Source organism: Lotus japonicus, chromosome 1 (genome assembly GCF_012489685.1).
Source record: "Lotus japonicus ecotype B-129 chromosome 1, LjGifu_v1.2".
In the NCBI taxonomy this organism is placed as follows: domain Eukaryota; kingdom Viridiplantae; phylum Streptophyta; class Magnoliopsida; order Fabales; family Fabaceae; genus Lotus; species Lotus japonicus.
The window spans coordinates 89,509,554-89,525,794 of NC_080041.1; the positions used below are offsets into that span (position 1 = coordinate 89,509,554).

General features: G+C 35.7%; 3 protein-coding genes across 5 annotated transcripts; 2 read left to right on the forward strand and 1 right to left on the reverse strand.

Moving 5' to 3' along the window:
• Window positions 1-882: 882 nt before the first annotated feature.
• Window positions 883-4,291, forward strand: LOC130727603 (uncharacterized). 2 transcript variants are annotated; one of them, XM_057578781.1, is made up of 8 exons: window positions 883-1,093; window positions 1,724-1,930; window positions 2,508-2,568; window positions 2,718-2,754; window positions 2,952-3,029; window positions 3,124-3,196; window positions 3,624-3,663; window positions 3,862-4,291. In XM_057578781.1, exons 1-8 carry the CDS (start codon window positions 887-889, stop codon window positions 3,909-3,911), a joined length of 753 nt encoding a protein of 250 aa, XP_057434764.1. In that variant the 5' UTR covers window positions 883-886; the 3' UTR covers window positions 3,912-4,291. The 2 variants fall into 2 exon arrangements, with proteins under 2 accessions (XP_057434764.1, XP_057434765.1); XM_057578782.1 differs by having other exon boundaries at window positions 1,727-1,930.
• A 1,656-nt stretch (window positions 4,292-5,947) lies between these two features.
• LOC130727604 (protein NONRESPONDING TO OXYLIPINS 2, mitochondrial) lies at window positions 5,948-8,668 on the forward strand. 2 transcript variants are annotated; one of them, XM_057578784.1, is made up of 3 exons: window positions 5,948-6,190; window positions 6,271-6,389; window positions 8,390-8,668. In XM_057578784.1, exons 1-3 carry the CDS (start codon window positions 6,060-6,062, stop codon window positions 8,413-8,415), a joined length of 276 nt encoding a protein of 91 aa, XP_057434767.1. In that variant the 5' UTR covers window positions 5,948-6,059; the 3' UTR covers window positions 8,416-8,668. The 2 variants fall into 2 exon arrangements, with proteins under 2 accessions (XP_057434767.1, XP_057434766.1); XM_057578783.1 differs by having other exon boundaries at window positions 5,953-6,190; window positions 6,271-6,458.
• Window positions 8,669-12,472: 3,804 nt separating this feature from the next.
• Window positions 12,473-14,791, reverse strand: LOC130727605 (GATA transcription factor 9). The gene is made up of 2 exons (XM_057578785.1): window positions 14,344-14,791; window positions 12,473-13,405 (listed from the first exon to the last, which is right to left on the reverse strand). The coding sequence occupies exons 1-2, from the start codon at window positions 14,641-14,643 to the stop codon at window positions 12,695-12,697; spliced, it is 1,011 nt and encodes a 336-aa protein (XP_057434768.1). The 5' UTR covers window positions 14,644-14,791; the 3' UTR covers window positions 12,473-12,694.
• Window positions 14,792-16,241: the final 1,450 nt, after the last annotated feature.

Below are 16,241 nucleotides of genomic sequence, written 5' to 3' on the forward strand. Positions count from 1 at the left end.
CTTGCTAGCGTTCGAGTGGCCACTACTAGGCCGAAATACCACAAGTAAAGCATGAGGACACAAAACCAACTATGCACTTGAAAGCTCATTCTCATGACTTCTCATACACTGGTATAAACAAACGACACATTCTCGTAGACTAATATATATTTCATTGTTCATTTACCTAACATGTTTTTTATTATAGCATTCATAAGAGTTATACTAAGATTGTAAAATTTTATCTTTGCTCTCACATTATTTTGAGCGTTAAAGTATTCCATTTCGTGACAAGGAACTAGTAGCACCACCTAGCATTCCACCGCACTCCGCCACATAACTTCAGGAAGAAATTTCAGAATTTCTAATGACCTAACACCTATAACATTTAAAAAGTAATAAAATAAATCTACATAGTTCAAAAGTAATAAGATAAAATTATAATTGAATTATTTTATTTATTTTTTACATCGAAAATATTTCTAATTCATATGTCTCATATCTCTTATCACTTGAGCTATCATTTAGAGTGAGATATAATTGAATAATAGTTATTTTTATGCTTAATACAAAGAGAGCCAAAATAAAAACAAAAAACAAAAAACAAAACCCTCTACTGCCTAACTACCAAAGTATCCAAAGAGTTAGCTAGAACTAGAAGCAAATCCTCCATACTAGGGAGGGAATTCTTGACATGGAGGAAGTTTAAGTCTTGAAGCGCACCCGTTTTAGCCTAAAAATCAGTACAAAAAAACTCCTTCTCACAGGACGTGTTCCACCCGAGTCACCCAAAAAAGCTTCAACTATAAAATTAATTTTTTTTAACCAATTACCAAATAAAATTACATTATCTTTAACATTTTTTTATACCATATCAAATAATAATCTTTATACCAAGCATGCTCCAATGTCAAACCCGGACACAACTAAAAACGACACATGGTTCATGTTCTCAATATCTGTTTGCGCAGCGCATAAGATAGAAGGAAGAAGAAGAAGAGCATATCAATTCAACTTCAAATTTTCGACCTTTCCCCATTCGTGCCCATCACCGAGAAAGTGTAAACTTCCAATGTTCCCTTCAATCCTAAATTCTAAGCAACCTCAGGAACAGGTCAGTTTATGTCTTTCTCCTCCTCCTCCTTTGTGTTTTTCTTCCAACAAGTTCCTTTTCTACTGTCAGTTCTGAACACCAAAACATATATTATTTGCTTTTGCACTTGTTTCTTCTAACTTAGCTATCTCCCTTTTCACTATTTCTGCTTAATTGACTGTTAGGTAAATTCAGTTTTGTTTATTTTTTCCCGATACATATTTCATATGCAAAGCACTTCCTTTATTTCTCAAATGGTTTCCTCAGCTTATCTTATTTTGTAATCATGTACCTCCCACATAGATGTTTCGTATTTCATATTGAGTTAATATAAGATGTTTATCTGCACTTTGGCCCCATTTGAAGAGCTTATTTTATAGCAGCAAGTGTTTGGGAGTGCTTATGTAAGCTGTTTATGACCTATCTATAAGCTGTTTTGAGCTTATTTTCATAAACTGTTTAGATTAGTTTACCAATAACAGCTTATGCTTACATAAAACTGGTTTTCAGCTTATTTGAACAAGTTTCTCAAATTAGATTATGAATAAGCGCTTATGCGACAATCGTTTGTTGCTTAATTAAGCTGTTTACCCAAACACACACTTTGTTTACTCAAGTACTAATACTATTGGCGTGTGTATGTGAATGCAGCAGCAACGAAAGCAAAAGGGAGAATGGTTAGCAGGAAGTTTCAAGCCAGAGAATTTCATTCCAGGTCTTATCATAGGTTTCATTTTTGGGATGTTTTTAGATTTATCAAAGCCCCATAGAAATCTCTTGTCCAAGAAAATATTCTCACCTAGCAAGGTTCAACAGCACCTCACACTCTCAGGCAATGGCGATAGGGAGTTTAAAATGGTTAGTTCATTTTATCATCACTTTTCATGTTATGGGCCTATAACTTAAATAAATGGTTATTCAGTGCCTGTTGTATTTCATTATTTCTACTCTATGTAAACAAGTCATTTTTTATTTTGTTGGTAGTATATACATGTTTGACATAGTGCCTTTGTTCTCAATCTGTTATTGGCTCATTTAGAAGAAAGATTTGCACAATGAACTCATTTGATGATTGCATTTAATACCAGATAAATGTCTACAGTTTTCTCTGCACTTTCTTTTTCTAATTACTAATCAAAAGAGCTGTTGAAGGGGGAAAACCAGAAAACGCTGTTTATGCTTAACAAAGCACAGAAACAGCTTTTTTAAACTTCCGTTATTCTTTTTAACCTTCTTTGAAAAATATATCATTCAAAGTACTCTATATGCATAAACTCTGTAACTGAACATGTTCTTATTCAGTATCTGGTTTATTTAAACTCTACAGGGGTTAAACAAATAGTGTAAATATGCATTCCTTTTAATTGTCAGGATCAGGAACTTCTTCATTGGTGTTGAGAAATTTCTGATTTCAATGATAAACTATTTGTGTCAGGTTCTGGTTGTTAGGCAAGACCTAAAGATGAAATCTGGAAAGATTGCATCCCAATGTGCTCGTAAGATGTGAAACTACTGCTGATTTTCTGGATCTGTTCTTTATCCTGAATTTTTCAAAAATCTCTTTCCAACCATTACCTTCTTTATTAGCTCTTTCTATGATTTTTTTTTATTTGTTCATGTCTTTACATTCATCTTTCTTTTGCAGATGCTGCCACTGGCATGTATGCTGAATTGATGCAAAGGTACTTTTGTTCTGATCAGTGTCCATTTCAGAGAATTGAGATACATTCTAGTTCTGTATTTGTAATTTTGTATCCCTACATTTTAACATGAAGTTTGAAGATGATATTCAACCTGAGTCTGAGTGATTTTGCAAAATGATCGTCATATCATTAGAAGTGAAGTTCTTTCATGCAATAATAAGCCAGTACTTTTGCAGTGACCGGTCTCTTTTGAGACAATGGGAACAGTGCGGCCAGCCAAAAATTGTTGTGACCTGTAGGAACCAACAAGAAATGTAAGCAGATGATTTTTTCCTCCTGAGTACTGTAAATTCACTTCTTGTTCAGGCTCCTGAGACCTTCTACATCCATTACTCTGATTTTAATCAGGAATAAGCTGAAGGAAACTGCTGAGAGTATCGGCCTTCCTACTTTTGTTGTTGCCGACGCTGGACGAACAGAGGTAATACTTGAGATGTGGCTAAAAATAGAGAATGGTTCCACTTTTAAAAATCTAGCACAGAGTTGGTATTTAAAAAAAAATCCATTGAAATTACTAATGGTAACTTTGTATTATTGCTTAGACATTTTTGTCTTCTTTTAGAAACATGTGCCAATTAGAAAAGCTTAAATCAATGGGCCAAGGAATCAAGTGGGCTTCCCCCTTTTAGTTAGGCATTGTTTTAGACTTTTAGTTAATCAGCTATAAGTAGAGGCAGAAAATGGAAGGGAATGGCATTTAGTTGACTGGTTAGTTTTAGGTGGGGGATAGATCAGGCTCTTGAATGGTGGAGAAGACATCAATTTATCTCATTCTTACTCTTCACTAAAACATCCATATTTTCTTTATGTTAATATCTATTCTCTAAATCATCATCTATCATCTTCAGGTTTCGGCAGGATCAAAGACTGTTCTTGCTGTAGGACCTGGTCAGCTTCTATATATGCTTTGTACTTACTTTCTATCATAGCTTGTATTTCATGTATGGCCAAAAGCATGTGTAAAAATATCAAAATAGTTATGCATAACAGAACAGTTACAATGTCCTTTTCTTGAAAGCTATACTTGACAAATAATCTGCTGCTTTTTGATTGATTTTCTTTACATATTACTGCGTTTTGTATCAGGGCCAAAAGCATCTGTGGATTCGGTGACTGGAAGATTGGCCCTGCTTTGACTGCATTCAATAAACAAGTGCTAATACCCCAAGTTTTGTGATCGCTTCGTCTGTGTTCTGACATGTTATGCAGCGTTTACTTGCTGATATTGTAACTTAGTTATGGCTCAGGTGTAATTGTAGCTCGTACCATTCAATAGGAGTAGTTCCTAATTGGAGGCCCATTTTATTTCCTACATTAACAACTCACAATTGGTTTCCTTTCTATGCCTCATTATAAGAATCTCAGCGCCTACCAGGGATGAATGAAACAAATTTATGGATCTATTGGCTGAAAATCTGTTAGGAAACTAATGTTCCACACTCAGGTGTTATTGTATTTGTAGCTCATACCATTCAATAGGACTTTCATCTCAATCTATCATAAGAGTTTTATTCAACTTTTATTTAGTACTAACTTTCGTTTGCATTGGTGCTAACACGAGCCAAACACTTCAAAATGGAGGCAGATCTAAAGCAATAGCTACTTAGCATAAAGGAAGCAGGAGTTAGGGCTTTCAAGGCCTCAGCAAACAGCAATAGTTCTTACTTCTTACCATGTTGGGATATAGAATTGTTACTATTTCATTAGATTTCAAAAATGAAAATTTTCAACCATCAAAACTAAGGATTAGCTATTGAAGTGTTATAAGTGATAGCAATTCCTTAAGTGTATGGATTGATCGAAGTAATAAAAAAGATTGTCAAACCACAGTGATAGTTGTTCATCAATTGCTTCTAAGAGTTTGTGTTTAAAATGTGAAAAAGAAAGCAATATAAGTTTGAGGGTTTGTTGTGTTTAACACACTTGTGATGAATAGCAAGAATTGTAATTCAGATAAAGAAGTACAATGGGTAAAGTTTCACTCAATCCAACTATGTTTCTTACAACCAAATCCTTATATGAACTTTAGAACCCCTTCTATGGTGATGTAGCCTTTACCTTCACTTGTTAATACCTTAATCAAGCAAATCATTCAATCTCAGGTTGCTAAGCCTAATACCTTAGTACCTAGTCAATTCAATTGAAGAATTATTGTTCTATGTTCAGGCCAACACAATAAGTTCCCACCCTTATACCTAAGTGGTAGCAAACAAATCAATCTAATCACAAGTCCCTTAATCCTTACCAACTACCGTTGTGCAAGAAGAAAGTCAAACACTTGCATGCATTCAAGAAAATATTGAAATAGAGAAAAGATACATAGAAAGGAAACTTTATTCATATAAGAAACTCAGAAGTTCAAAACTTAATCAAAGCTAAGGTTCACTTCACCCAAAGTGCAAAGAAAACTAGTCAAGCATGACTAGGAAATTCATCATGCAAGTTAAAAGCATAAAAACCTGAAATAAGAGTGCCAAGAAGCCTCCCACAAGCTCCAAAGAACTAAAACTCTAAGTTTTGTTCAAAAATTACAAGATACCTAAAAGAAATAACAAAATCTCTATTTATAGAGTTTCCGGCGGTCATGGCCACGCACATGCGTGGGCAAAAACACTCAAAACGCAAAATTTGCAGCATCAGGTTTTGCCTCCACGCATGTGCGTGGATCAGGTGACGCACATGCGTGGGCATCAAGTTTTTTCAACAGTAGCTCCACGCATGTGCGTGGGATACATGGCGCACAAGCGTGGCTCATCTGATTTTTCTTCTATTTTGTAACTCCTTCTTCATTTATCATCATGGCTCATTACTTGGCTTTCAATCATCATTATTTTCCATCAAAAACACCTGAAACCTTCAAAGAATCTCAACAAACCATCATTCCACCAATGTAACTCATGGAAACACTCATTTAATCACAATAATTCAACAACAATCCATTCAATTCATCAAATAAAACTCCTAATATGCAACCAACTCTCATATATTCAAAGGACTTCAGCTCAAAACTGACCTTAGGAATTACCCTCTAACTAAAACTAATAAAAAGACCAAATGAATAGACTAAGAACAAATAAACTAATGCAAATGCAATTATGAACTAAAAAGGGACTCAACTTGACTTAAAACTCAATAAAGGACTCAGAAAGGAAAAGAAAGAAACAAGAAGGACTCAATAAACCAAAAAAACCTCACGAAAAGAAAAACCCTTCCCTTCTCCTTAGCTGAAAAAGAAAAACCCTAATACAAACACTGGAAATTTCTCGGTGGCGCTGAAATCTGCAATGGCTTCTCGTTACAGATCATTCTCGCAACCAGCAATGTCCCTCATCAAATCCACCATCACCAAACCCACCACCAATCCCAAGCCTTCACCATTCCTCTTCAAAACCCGTTCTTCTTCTTCTTCTACGAGGCAAGTCCATTTTCCCCCAATTTTTGTCTTCTTTTGTAGATTCAATTCATTGTAATCATGCTGTGAATTCACCGTTTCAGGTCGGTTGCTGAGCTCGGTTGCGTGCAGTCGCTGCTTCCCCTGCACTCTGCGGTGTCGTCAGCTCGCCTCACCTCTTGTCTCGGCATTGATTCGAGGACCTCGAGGTCGTTGTCTCAGGGTATGCTCTGCAGTGCCAACCCCGGAGTTTGATTTCTCCAATTCTTAATTTTCACTCCCTTTCTTATCTGTAAGCAATGCCACTTTCACTCTTTTGCCCCATCTAATCATGCAACCAAAACTTCAATCTGAATAACATCCCTTTAGTTATTACCCTCTGAATTTATTACCAATTGTATTCCTGCACTCATGGAGCTGTATTGTCTAGGATTTACTAAAATGATTCCTTAGACTTTAGGCTTATCGCCATGTTTCGTTGCTAGATTTACTAACCGTGTGGATGCCAACCAATGAGCACTTATTGGAGCTCATTTAGTGCATTTTCTAGTAGATAAGCTCTAATAAGCTTGGATAGGCTCGTATAGTTGTATCCGAATGTGCTCTTATAAGCTATAGCTTTGAGTTTGGTGGAAGGTTAAGGCTTCCTTTTTTTTTGATGACTTTCCTACAATTTTACATGTCAAAAGGATAAATGGAGAGTTGCACTTGGTATTCTGTTATTATAATCTACTATTTCGAATTTCAGCTGAAGAGAAATCAATATATCTATACATGTTTAGGGTAGAAGTGGTGTAGAACAACCAACCAGGAGCAGACCTAGGGAGTGTTAAAATGGGGTGGTCACCCCCCTCCCCCCCCCCCCCCCAAGAGAGATTTTTTGCTTCATAGAATAATATTCAAAAGTTATTTTTTGCCCCCCACAAAATTTTATACTGCATCTTTCAACTAGAGTGTTAATTTTACTTTAATGTGTTAAATTTTCGCCTCCCTTACCCAACTTTTCTGGTTCTGCCCTTGCAACCAGCAGTACTTCTCTTGGGCAGGGTATTGGTTATGAGGATATATATCAAAATCCTAAATAATATACATCCAATCCGTAACTTGAAAACCACAGAAATAATCCTAATCCATGTTCCGTAAGAGTTTCAAATGTTGTTTTATAAATCTTCCTGATTAGGCAGAATGTTTTGTTGAACAAGGAAGTAGCTACCAGCCTACCAGGATATAGGATTACTTTTTAGCTCAGGGGGTGGCCTATGAACTATTATAATCCTTTACTTAGTCATGTAGGCATTGTGAACAAATGTTAGTATGTTACTTAAAAGAGAAAAAGATTTAATTCCATTGTGCATGTAAAATTCTAGCATCTAAGTAATTATTTTAAGAAGACAATTTATCTGGCTTAGAAATTTTTATGCTTTATTCCCTTTGTGATCAATAGGTCTTTAATTCTGTATTTTTTTGTGGGGTTAGTGATCTGAAATGTCTAATAATATGAATGCAATATAATTCTAATATGTTAAAGTTCTAAATTATTTGTGTTTGCTTGTAATGCTGAGTGCCTGTCACTTTTGAAGGTCATCCATAGGAAATAGGGAAGCTTTGATGATAAAATGAATTATCCATTGTTTTTTGTGTTGCACATATGCTCACTGGTTTGCCCTTCCGAACCAACCTTGTCTCTCCTGGGTTTTACGAATAACCGAATAGGTTGCATACGCATGATCTGTACCTAAATAGACACATGGTATTAAAAGAGGCACAATAGACCGCATTTGGTGCAGTAAGAAATTATTAATTACACCAACTTTCCAACATCTGAGCTTTAATTAATATTGTTGCATTTTCCAATCTAAAATCATTGTGTCTAATAAACTTAATGCAGAGGCACATTGTATCAATTGACCTTCTGTTATTGCAACTTGTAATGACCAGGTCAATTCATTGCCACTGATTGTTGCAAGCTTTTCTGCACTTCATATCCTCGGAGACACGTTTCAGTCTTTTAATACCTTCAGTCCTTTTACATATTCATAGGAGTTTTCATTATGTGTAGGTTATTTTAACTATTGTGAATGCCTCTGTAGTTTTCCTGAGCTAATAGTTGCATGTTAACTGTTAACTGCATCACTTGCTTTGCTTAGTCATTTTCTTGTAGAATCAACTTCCCTGGTGAAAGCCAGTGCTTATGTAATGTTTATCTGTTTCAAATTTCCTCAGAAATGGGTCTCAGCACACCGCGATAAGAGATTTCGAAGGCCAGTCATTGATAGATTGGAGTCCTCATTTAATTTTTGCTGGGGTGCCTTAGTTGTTTTTAAGCTTTCCTTTCATTTCAGTATAGCTTTTATACAGTTGGAAGAATGTTTCCATCTTCTTTTTACTGTTTGCAATGGTTCCTTTAATTAAACGTTTGATCATCCCAGTCTTAATTGTTTAATAATCTAACTATGCCCACATTACTTGGTGAATAAGGAACAAAAAGATATTGCTGATTCACCTCATAGCCCCATATGCTCATGCATGTCCTGAATATGATAGCTTATGTCATCTATAAGTGCACTTCAGGATTTTGATATTTTCTTAGTTAAGACTTGCACACACGAGAGAAGCAACTTAATTAGAGGGAATGTGATATGTCCAAAGGGTCAGGAGCTTCTGGATCGTGTTCAACCCAATGGTCCATGTCCAATAGGTAAAGCCTGACTTTGATGCTAGGTGTTATATGTTAAGAACTGTGCCTATACTATTAGTTTAAGCTTTTGACATGGCAATCTTGTTCTTAACATTTGGTATCAAAACCAGTGCGTGTTTGAATTCAAGGTACGGCATGTTTCCATATATCCGGTGAGCATTCTTTAACCAAAACATTGCGATGGTGCATGTGGGTTTATGAATTGGGTTCAACCCGTTTCATGCCCAATAGAGAAGGACATGTGTTCGATGCAGTGTGTTACATGTCAAGAATTGAACTTATGTTTACTGCTTAAGTTTTTGGCATGGTGATAAGTGCTCTTGTTCATATCATTTGGTATCAGAGTAGGCACGAGTTTGAATCCCAGGTTTTACACGTTTAGGGAGGAGATGATATGCCCAAAGGGCGCAGGGTTGCATGTTCTATTTGTTGGTGTTCAACCTAGTGCCCCGTCTAATAGGGAAGGGATGTAGGATGTTATATGTTAACATCTTAGCTTAAAGCTTTAGGTACAGTGGTGATTGTTTTTGTTCATATCAAAAAGCATTTGGCCACCTTGTGAAATGCTTGGTATTTATCAAATTATATCGAATATACAGGCAACATGATGTATGTTTTGATCAACATTATCAGAATTTGTCGTGAATATAACTAGTTTTGGTAAAATTGATTATGGTAAGTATAAGTGAAGTGATTTGTTTTTTGATACATTTATGAGAAGTGATTTATGTAGGGTAATATAAAATTCAGTGATTTGTTTTTTGATACATTTATGAGAAGTGATTTATGTAGGTTAAAATTCAGTTTTGAAAACCACAATTGATTATGTCAATTGTAATCAATTGTATTAGTTAGGATTTGTAATTTCATCCTATATATATAGACTTTTGGAACTATAATCTGTTGTGAAAGAAAATATTCAAATACCAAAAAATTGATTATGATAGACAATCATTTCTCAACACTTTCAAATGTTGAACCAAATATGGTTTGTGTTTTGTTTTTGCGTTGAAATTCCCAAAGCCATTGTTTTGGCAAAAACTGCAAAGTGTTCTCTGCCTAAACATGATTGTGGAGATTACAATAGAACCACATGCATATGTCTTCATGGATTATGTTTCCTTTGCTAATGGCTATTCAAGGGAGTTCGTAGGAGTAGTATGACTTCAACAAATTGTGTGGGGATTTCTTCAGTAGGAGGTCTTGCTTTTGTGAAAGTGATTACAAACTTTTCATGAAAATGGTAAACATGTACACCTGAATGCCCTATGCCCCTGAACTTTAACATTTTATGCAAAGGTCACTGACGTGGACCCCTCTACAACATTTGAATGCCCTTGTGAGATGGAGCCATAATCTTAATATTATATTTATATGCACATTATACATTAAACAATGCTGTTGATTTCCTGCTGATGCGTTGTCAAAAGAATCTTATCTGACCTTGCTATTATCATATGTCAATTGCATGTAGTGTTAATCCCAATTTTTCAGATTTATTCTCATCTCAAAGGTGGAAGTAGCCAACCCTTTATATTGAAAATACTTCATATCAATCCAAGTGAATTCATAGCAATATAGAACAATGGTTTTAAATTGCGGCCCTCGGCCACTTTTGTGCCCACAACGTAACGGATTTTGATCAAGTTATCATATTGGCATTAAAATTGCAATTGAATTGTGACCGCAGCAACCTATATTTGTTTGTAATTTCACGACTCATTGGCAACCGCAATTGCGACTGCAACCGCTATTTAAAACCCCAACTTGGAAGTAAGATTACACTTACTGTGATCAGAGTGGGGTGTGTGAGCAATTACTAACTACTAGTGGGCGGTGATAATATATAAGCATTCATTTATAATCCCACCACACTGACTAGTGACTAATGCATGAGGCCATGGAAGAATGTCATGTGACCACCGCAATCCTAGCTTCCTCTCACTCTAATAATGCATCATTTTTAAATTTAAATATCTTGTGCAATCGACTATTTATACATAAGACTTTGGGTAAGTAAAATAAATTAAACTATACTCCCCCTTTGGCTGCTTATATTCAAATGATTAATTCACATTTGGCTTCTTATATTTAAATGGTCAATTTTATATTGATGTAATGTACACATAACTTGGGAAGGCGTTGAATTTATTAAATAGTGACATGATATTTCTCTGGATTTGTGTTGCCTGATATCGTACATACACTCTCCCAATATTATAAGATAAAATTGTATCCAATGAAATTCCTTCTCTCTTTTCGTCGCTTTGCGCCTTGAGGTACTCATTCAATCACCTAGTTAGAATTAGATCGAAGTACTACAATCACGTGGGGCTGGTAGGGGCTGAGGAATGGTTCTGAAGTTTCCTCATTTCTTTATCTCCTCTCTCACATCACATGCATGCATTGTTAACTTTGATTATTTATTGGGGGAAGTAAGAACAAATTCTTTAATTTCATGTGAATGAATGATCATGCTATTCAACTTCAAGAACAGAGAAGAAAAAGAGGAAGTCTAACTTATAAACCATTGACCAAAAAAAAAAACTTATAAACCAAATACGCTTACACACATCTAGTACCAATAGTTTGTGTACGAATCCACTTTTTGCTTCCTGTAACATTCTTTCTGAGCTAATCAGTAATAACAATCTTTTTCACTGAAATCCGTGTACATTTTTCTTTTAATTTAATCCATTACTACTATCTTGAAGATTAAAAAAGTATCATATCAAGTTCTTTATTTTATTTTACTTGGTGAAAATATAAGAGGAAAACAATAAAATCTGAAAAACAATTGATGTTTTTAATCTATAATTTAAGTAAAAGATAAACAAATTTTTATTTTTCACTAAGGCACTGACACTTTAAAATGAATAGAATATATTATCACTGTCAATATGGTGTCAGTTATTTATTGAATATTGGTTCAGTAATAAAAATCCATTTTTAGTAAATGTAACTAGAGTAATCAATAAGATACTTAAGAACTCACCTTAAATATTTATACTTGAAAAAGAAAAAGGCACGAAAGGGATTCCCAACAAAGAGAAACTAAGAAAATTCGAACAAGACAAGGAGAAAACTAAAGATAAGATCATGAGAGATAGGAAGTAGGAACATTTACCAAGATCTGAAAAATTAACATACTCTCAGGAACATCACTAATGAGTCGAGAACACGAATAGTTCTCTTCTACCTCATTCTAATGCTTATCTTGGCCACATGAAATACCATACACAATTTTATTTTTTTAGCTTTTTGTTTCTTGGCTTCCAAATCGCACCTTGGTAGCTCAAGTCTTTAATTGCTTGAATATCGTTACATCAACAACGTACGTAGTTATTTTGCTGGAAAAACGGAATAGGACTTTGCAAAAACTTGATGTGGTCCATGCAAAAGCACTGTCTATTAAATAAGCACTCCAATTTTTTTCTTCTTTTGAAAAATATTTTCCACCATAATATAAGATACGAGGAAACTAAATTATTTTATTCTTATTTTTATAAAACAGCCATGCAAAAATTTTATGCATTACAAAATCTCCATAGTCAAATCGGTACCCAACTACTTTAATTGATATATATAACTTAATAACTACTAGTTGGTAAGAAAAAAGAACTGCATTAAGAAAATTTTGAGTTGTGACCTTTCAAGTCTGTTAAATAATGACTTGAAGAAACATTAATTAGAGCAGTGTATGTAGCTACGAATAACATAAAACTCAAAAAAAATTAGAGTCATGTAGAAGAAAATAAACCCCTAGCAAAATTAGGTGGGAAAAAAGTGATGGAGCTCTGTAGCTACAAAATACCCGAAGCTCCACCGTATTAGATTAGGTGCGAGAAATCAGGGCCCGCCACGTGTTGATGGATCAGGTAATCGTCACCGTTGGATGACGCATCAAACATCATGCTCTGGTGATGTTGCATTTGGAGCAATTGTTGCTGCTGAGCCTTCATCATCTCCTTCTGGCGCCGCAGCTCGAGCACCTTGCGGTGCGAGTTGGAGTGCTTCGTCAGCATAAAAGTCGGGCTCGCTGCGGGCCTGTATTCAGGCACGAGGCGGCCTGACTTGTACCTGACGCCGCAAGCATTACACAGCGTCTTCGGGCCCATGGGCCCAGTTCGCCACTGTGGGGTCTTGTCTGTAGCGCAATGCAGACACCTACGGCCATCGCCTACGTCAGCATCCCTCTTTCTCAGTGCGGCGGGCTTTTTCACCGCCGTCGGCACGAGGGCGGGGGCGGCAGTGGTGTCAGAGTCAGAGGCGGAGGAGGATGTTGGAGTGGTGGATGGAGAAAGGACAAGTAAGCGTGAAGTCCAGTTGCAGGGTGGGCCACGAGACCGCTTGCTGCGGGCTTTTGCAGGAACCGACACGGGCGGGCTGAAGAGTGGGCCGGTGGGCTCATCATGGGTCTGCGATGCTGCATCATTTGGCACTTTCATTCCAGATATCAGTTGCATCTTCTGCAAGTCCTCACTTGAAAATGATTCCTCGGCAAATTTGGATAGCCATTCCAGCTCCGCAAGTTCATCATACTGTGATCAAAATGACCAAAATTATAAACCACAAACATATACATTGTTATTTATTTATAAAATTAACTAGTGTATATTACAAAAATTAATTAGCATGTATTATATATGCACTAATTGTGTAAAAATAGAATAATTCAATTAGAATTCATCATGTTATAATTAGATTTGAATTTCACAATATTTATAAATAAATAAAAGTGATTGAATCCATGTGTAACACTACCGGTACACATAGATTAAATCCTATATTGGTGATTTTTTTAGTCATTTAGTAGCTCTTTTTTTTTGAACCATTTAGTAGCTCATTCCTACTTCCTAGCTGTTATTGACCTTTTTATATATTAGCCAAAATATTTTTTGGTTACAAGAGGAAGAGAACCAAAATATATAGAATTACAATTCTTTCTTAATTACCTCCACTTTTTTTTCAAAAAATTCTATTTATTCATAACTTAATATATGTACTAAATATTAATATTGTTTACTTTTACTTTTACTTTTTATCACTTTAGTAATTAAAATAAAATTATGAAGATGATGAAGCTATATATTATGTGTGAGCTACTCTTAACTTAAAGCTTTCATGTTCATCAATTGCTTAGGTAGCTCATTTAATTTCATGAAATTCAGAAAATGAAAAATTGCTGTATCTATATATTCTCATGCTCTGCAAAACAAAACAAATATAAAAACGAAAGGGAATTCTGGCAAGAAATTGAATCATGGCCTAAATTTGTTTCCCTGAAATTCATGGAAACAAGACAAAGGTGTGTGGGGATGAAAAAGACAAGTCCAATTGTTTTATGTGTTGGAAGTGCCTGAGCAATGGAAATTAAATTAAATGAAAAAATGCTGCATAAGAATCATGTTTGTTATACATAAGCTAAGTAGCTAACACGTATATAAATATGGAGACACGTGTGTGTAAAAGGACGTACCGGGACGGAGAGGTCGCCGGAGAAATTGCCGTCGGCGGAATTCCGGGGGGAAATGTCGTGGAGGAAATTGGAATTGGTGGTGGTGGTGGTGGTGGTGGTGGTGGAGTCAAGAGGGGGAGGAGAACCCTCGGTGGAGTTGGCAGGGAGAGAGTCATCGAAGGTGGCATCATCATTGGAGAAGTCGAAGAGGTCCTCCACGATGAATTGGTCGGCGGCAGCAGCGGTGGCGTTGTTAATGTTGGTGGTGGTGGTGGTGTCGGAGGGGAATTGTGGAGAGAAAAACTCTTCGTGTGCCTCCATGGAAGCAATTGGGTTGTGTAATGGTGTTGTGGGTTGGGTTTAATTTGCTTGTTGAAGCAAAAAAATATAATGTTGAGGTGAAGTGAGAAAGTATAGGGAGCTGAAGAAACAAAGTGTGACAAAGTTGTGGTTTTGAGTGGTGAGAGAGAAAAGCAGAAGAGGATTTATTTGCGTTTGAAGGGGACAAGCATACACCTATTTTGAAATTCAACATCTCTTTTTTCTTTTATTTTTTTTAGTAAAATAATATTTCTTTCACTTTTTTATTGAGAATGAGGCTTTGATTGAGTTAAAAGGAAGAAAAAATAATTTGTGACTCAAGTTACGTTGGAGCCCTTTTTCTTTTTTTCTCTCAATTAATTTTGTACTTGGTCAAGTTTTCTTTGATTTCGTAAAGTACGGTTTTCTTTCCCCTGTCTCCTAATGTTACTCTAGCATAATAGAAAAAAAAGGAGCATGAATGCTTCAAACACAGACGGCTTTAAACATGGATAAATGTAGGAAGACTCGTTAAATAAACTGCTTGCAGTCTAGTCCTTAAACTGTTGGAATATTAAACAAATTAAAAAGTATGGTTCAATCATAAAAGCCAAAATTACATGCTATATACCATGTTGTGATAACCGCTTAAATTAAATATACAAACTAATGATCAATCCCTTATATTAACATAACTGCAAGAAAGGGCCTTAGTATTTTGTGGGTGGTGATCCTTTTGGTAGTGCTAACACTACATTGGTTATGGTTGACGTTAAGTTTATCGGTGAATGTTGCAATATTGGCGAAAATCGACACTATTCACTAATGGACGAGCGCTACGTTGGTCAGTGATTTTAAGATCCGCTTGAGCTGATGCAAATTGACGAAAAGTCGACGTTGAGTTTCAATTTTATTTAATGATGGTAACGAGCCAAATTTTGCGTTGACAACCTGACGCTAAATTTGGACCCTAAAATCACCCTTTCTTGTGGTGAGGGGACACATTGCAGATCCGAACTATTACTATAATCGAAAATTATTATTAGCCTTTGTCCTACCAGCTGCTCTTAGTATTGTCATGAAAGTCTGATTGCAATGTTCAGGACTATCTTCTAACTACATTTCATCATTATTTTTGTCCATCTTTAACTTTATGACAAAGATTTAGACATTCTCAGTTTACAAGTTATATCAGTTAACATTTGACTAACTCCACAATTTCTACACATGTATTATACATATGTAATACCTACTACTAGCTTCTCATTGCTTATTTTTCTTTAAATAGATTCATTGTTCTAAGGCAAACAATCATTTTCCTTTACATATTATTCCAAGACTTTCATACAATTAAATTAAAACAATCCACCAGCAGCCCCATAATATAATCATTTGAACCACCACTAATGGATGTCGGGTGGACGCTAAGTTGACTGGATGTTTTAGCGTCCGTCGTAGCCGACTCTAATGATAGACTAGTTGATGCTTAGTAACGTCGTCTGCGCTAGCGTTACCTTTAAGAGAAATTATTTTTCCTTTGACACTTTCGTCAGTTTGGCTTACGTTAAAGCGCAAAAATTAATATCAACATTCCGACGTTAAATTTTTACGCTAAAATG

What these genes read in the sequence shown, in the direction of transcription:
- LOC130727603 (XM_057578781.1), top strand. Translation starts at nt 887, where the DNA reads ATGTCAAACCCGGACACAACTAAAAACGACACATGGTTCATGTTCTCA. An exon ending in GATTGCATCCCAATGTGCTC is followed by an intron (nt 2,569 to 2,717) that starts GTAAGATGTGAA and finishes TTTCTTTTGCAG; the next exon opens with ATGCTGCCACTGGCATGTAT. An exon ending in TATGCTGAATTGATGCAAAG is followed by an intron (nt 2,755 to 2,951) that starts GTACTTTTGTTC and finishes GTACTTTTGCAG; the next exon opens with TGACCGGTCTCTTTTGAGAC.
- LOC130727604 (XM_057578783.1), top strand. Translation starts at nt 6,060, where the DNA reads ATGGCTTCTCGTTACAGATCATTCTCGCAACCAGCAATGTCCCTCATC. An exon ending in TCTTCTTCTTCTTCTACGAG is followed by an intron (nt 6,191 to 6,270) that starts GCAAGTCCATTT and finishes TCACCGTTTCAG; the next exon opens with GTCGGTTGCTGAGCTCGGTT.
- LOC130727605 (XM_057578785.1), bottom strand. Translation starts at nt 14,643, where the DNA reads ATGGAGGCACACGAAGAGTTTTTCTCTCCACAATTCCCCTCCGACACC. An exon ending in CCGGCGACCTCTCCGTCCCG is followed by an intron (nt 13,406 to 14,343) that starts GTACGTCCTTTT and finishes TTTTGATCACAG; the next exon opens with TATGATGAACTTGCGGAGCT.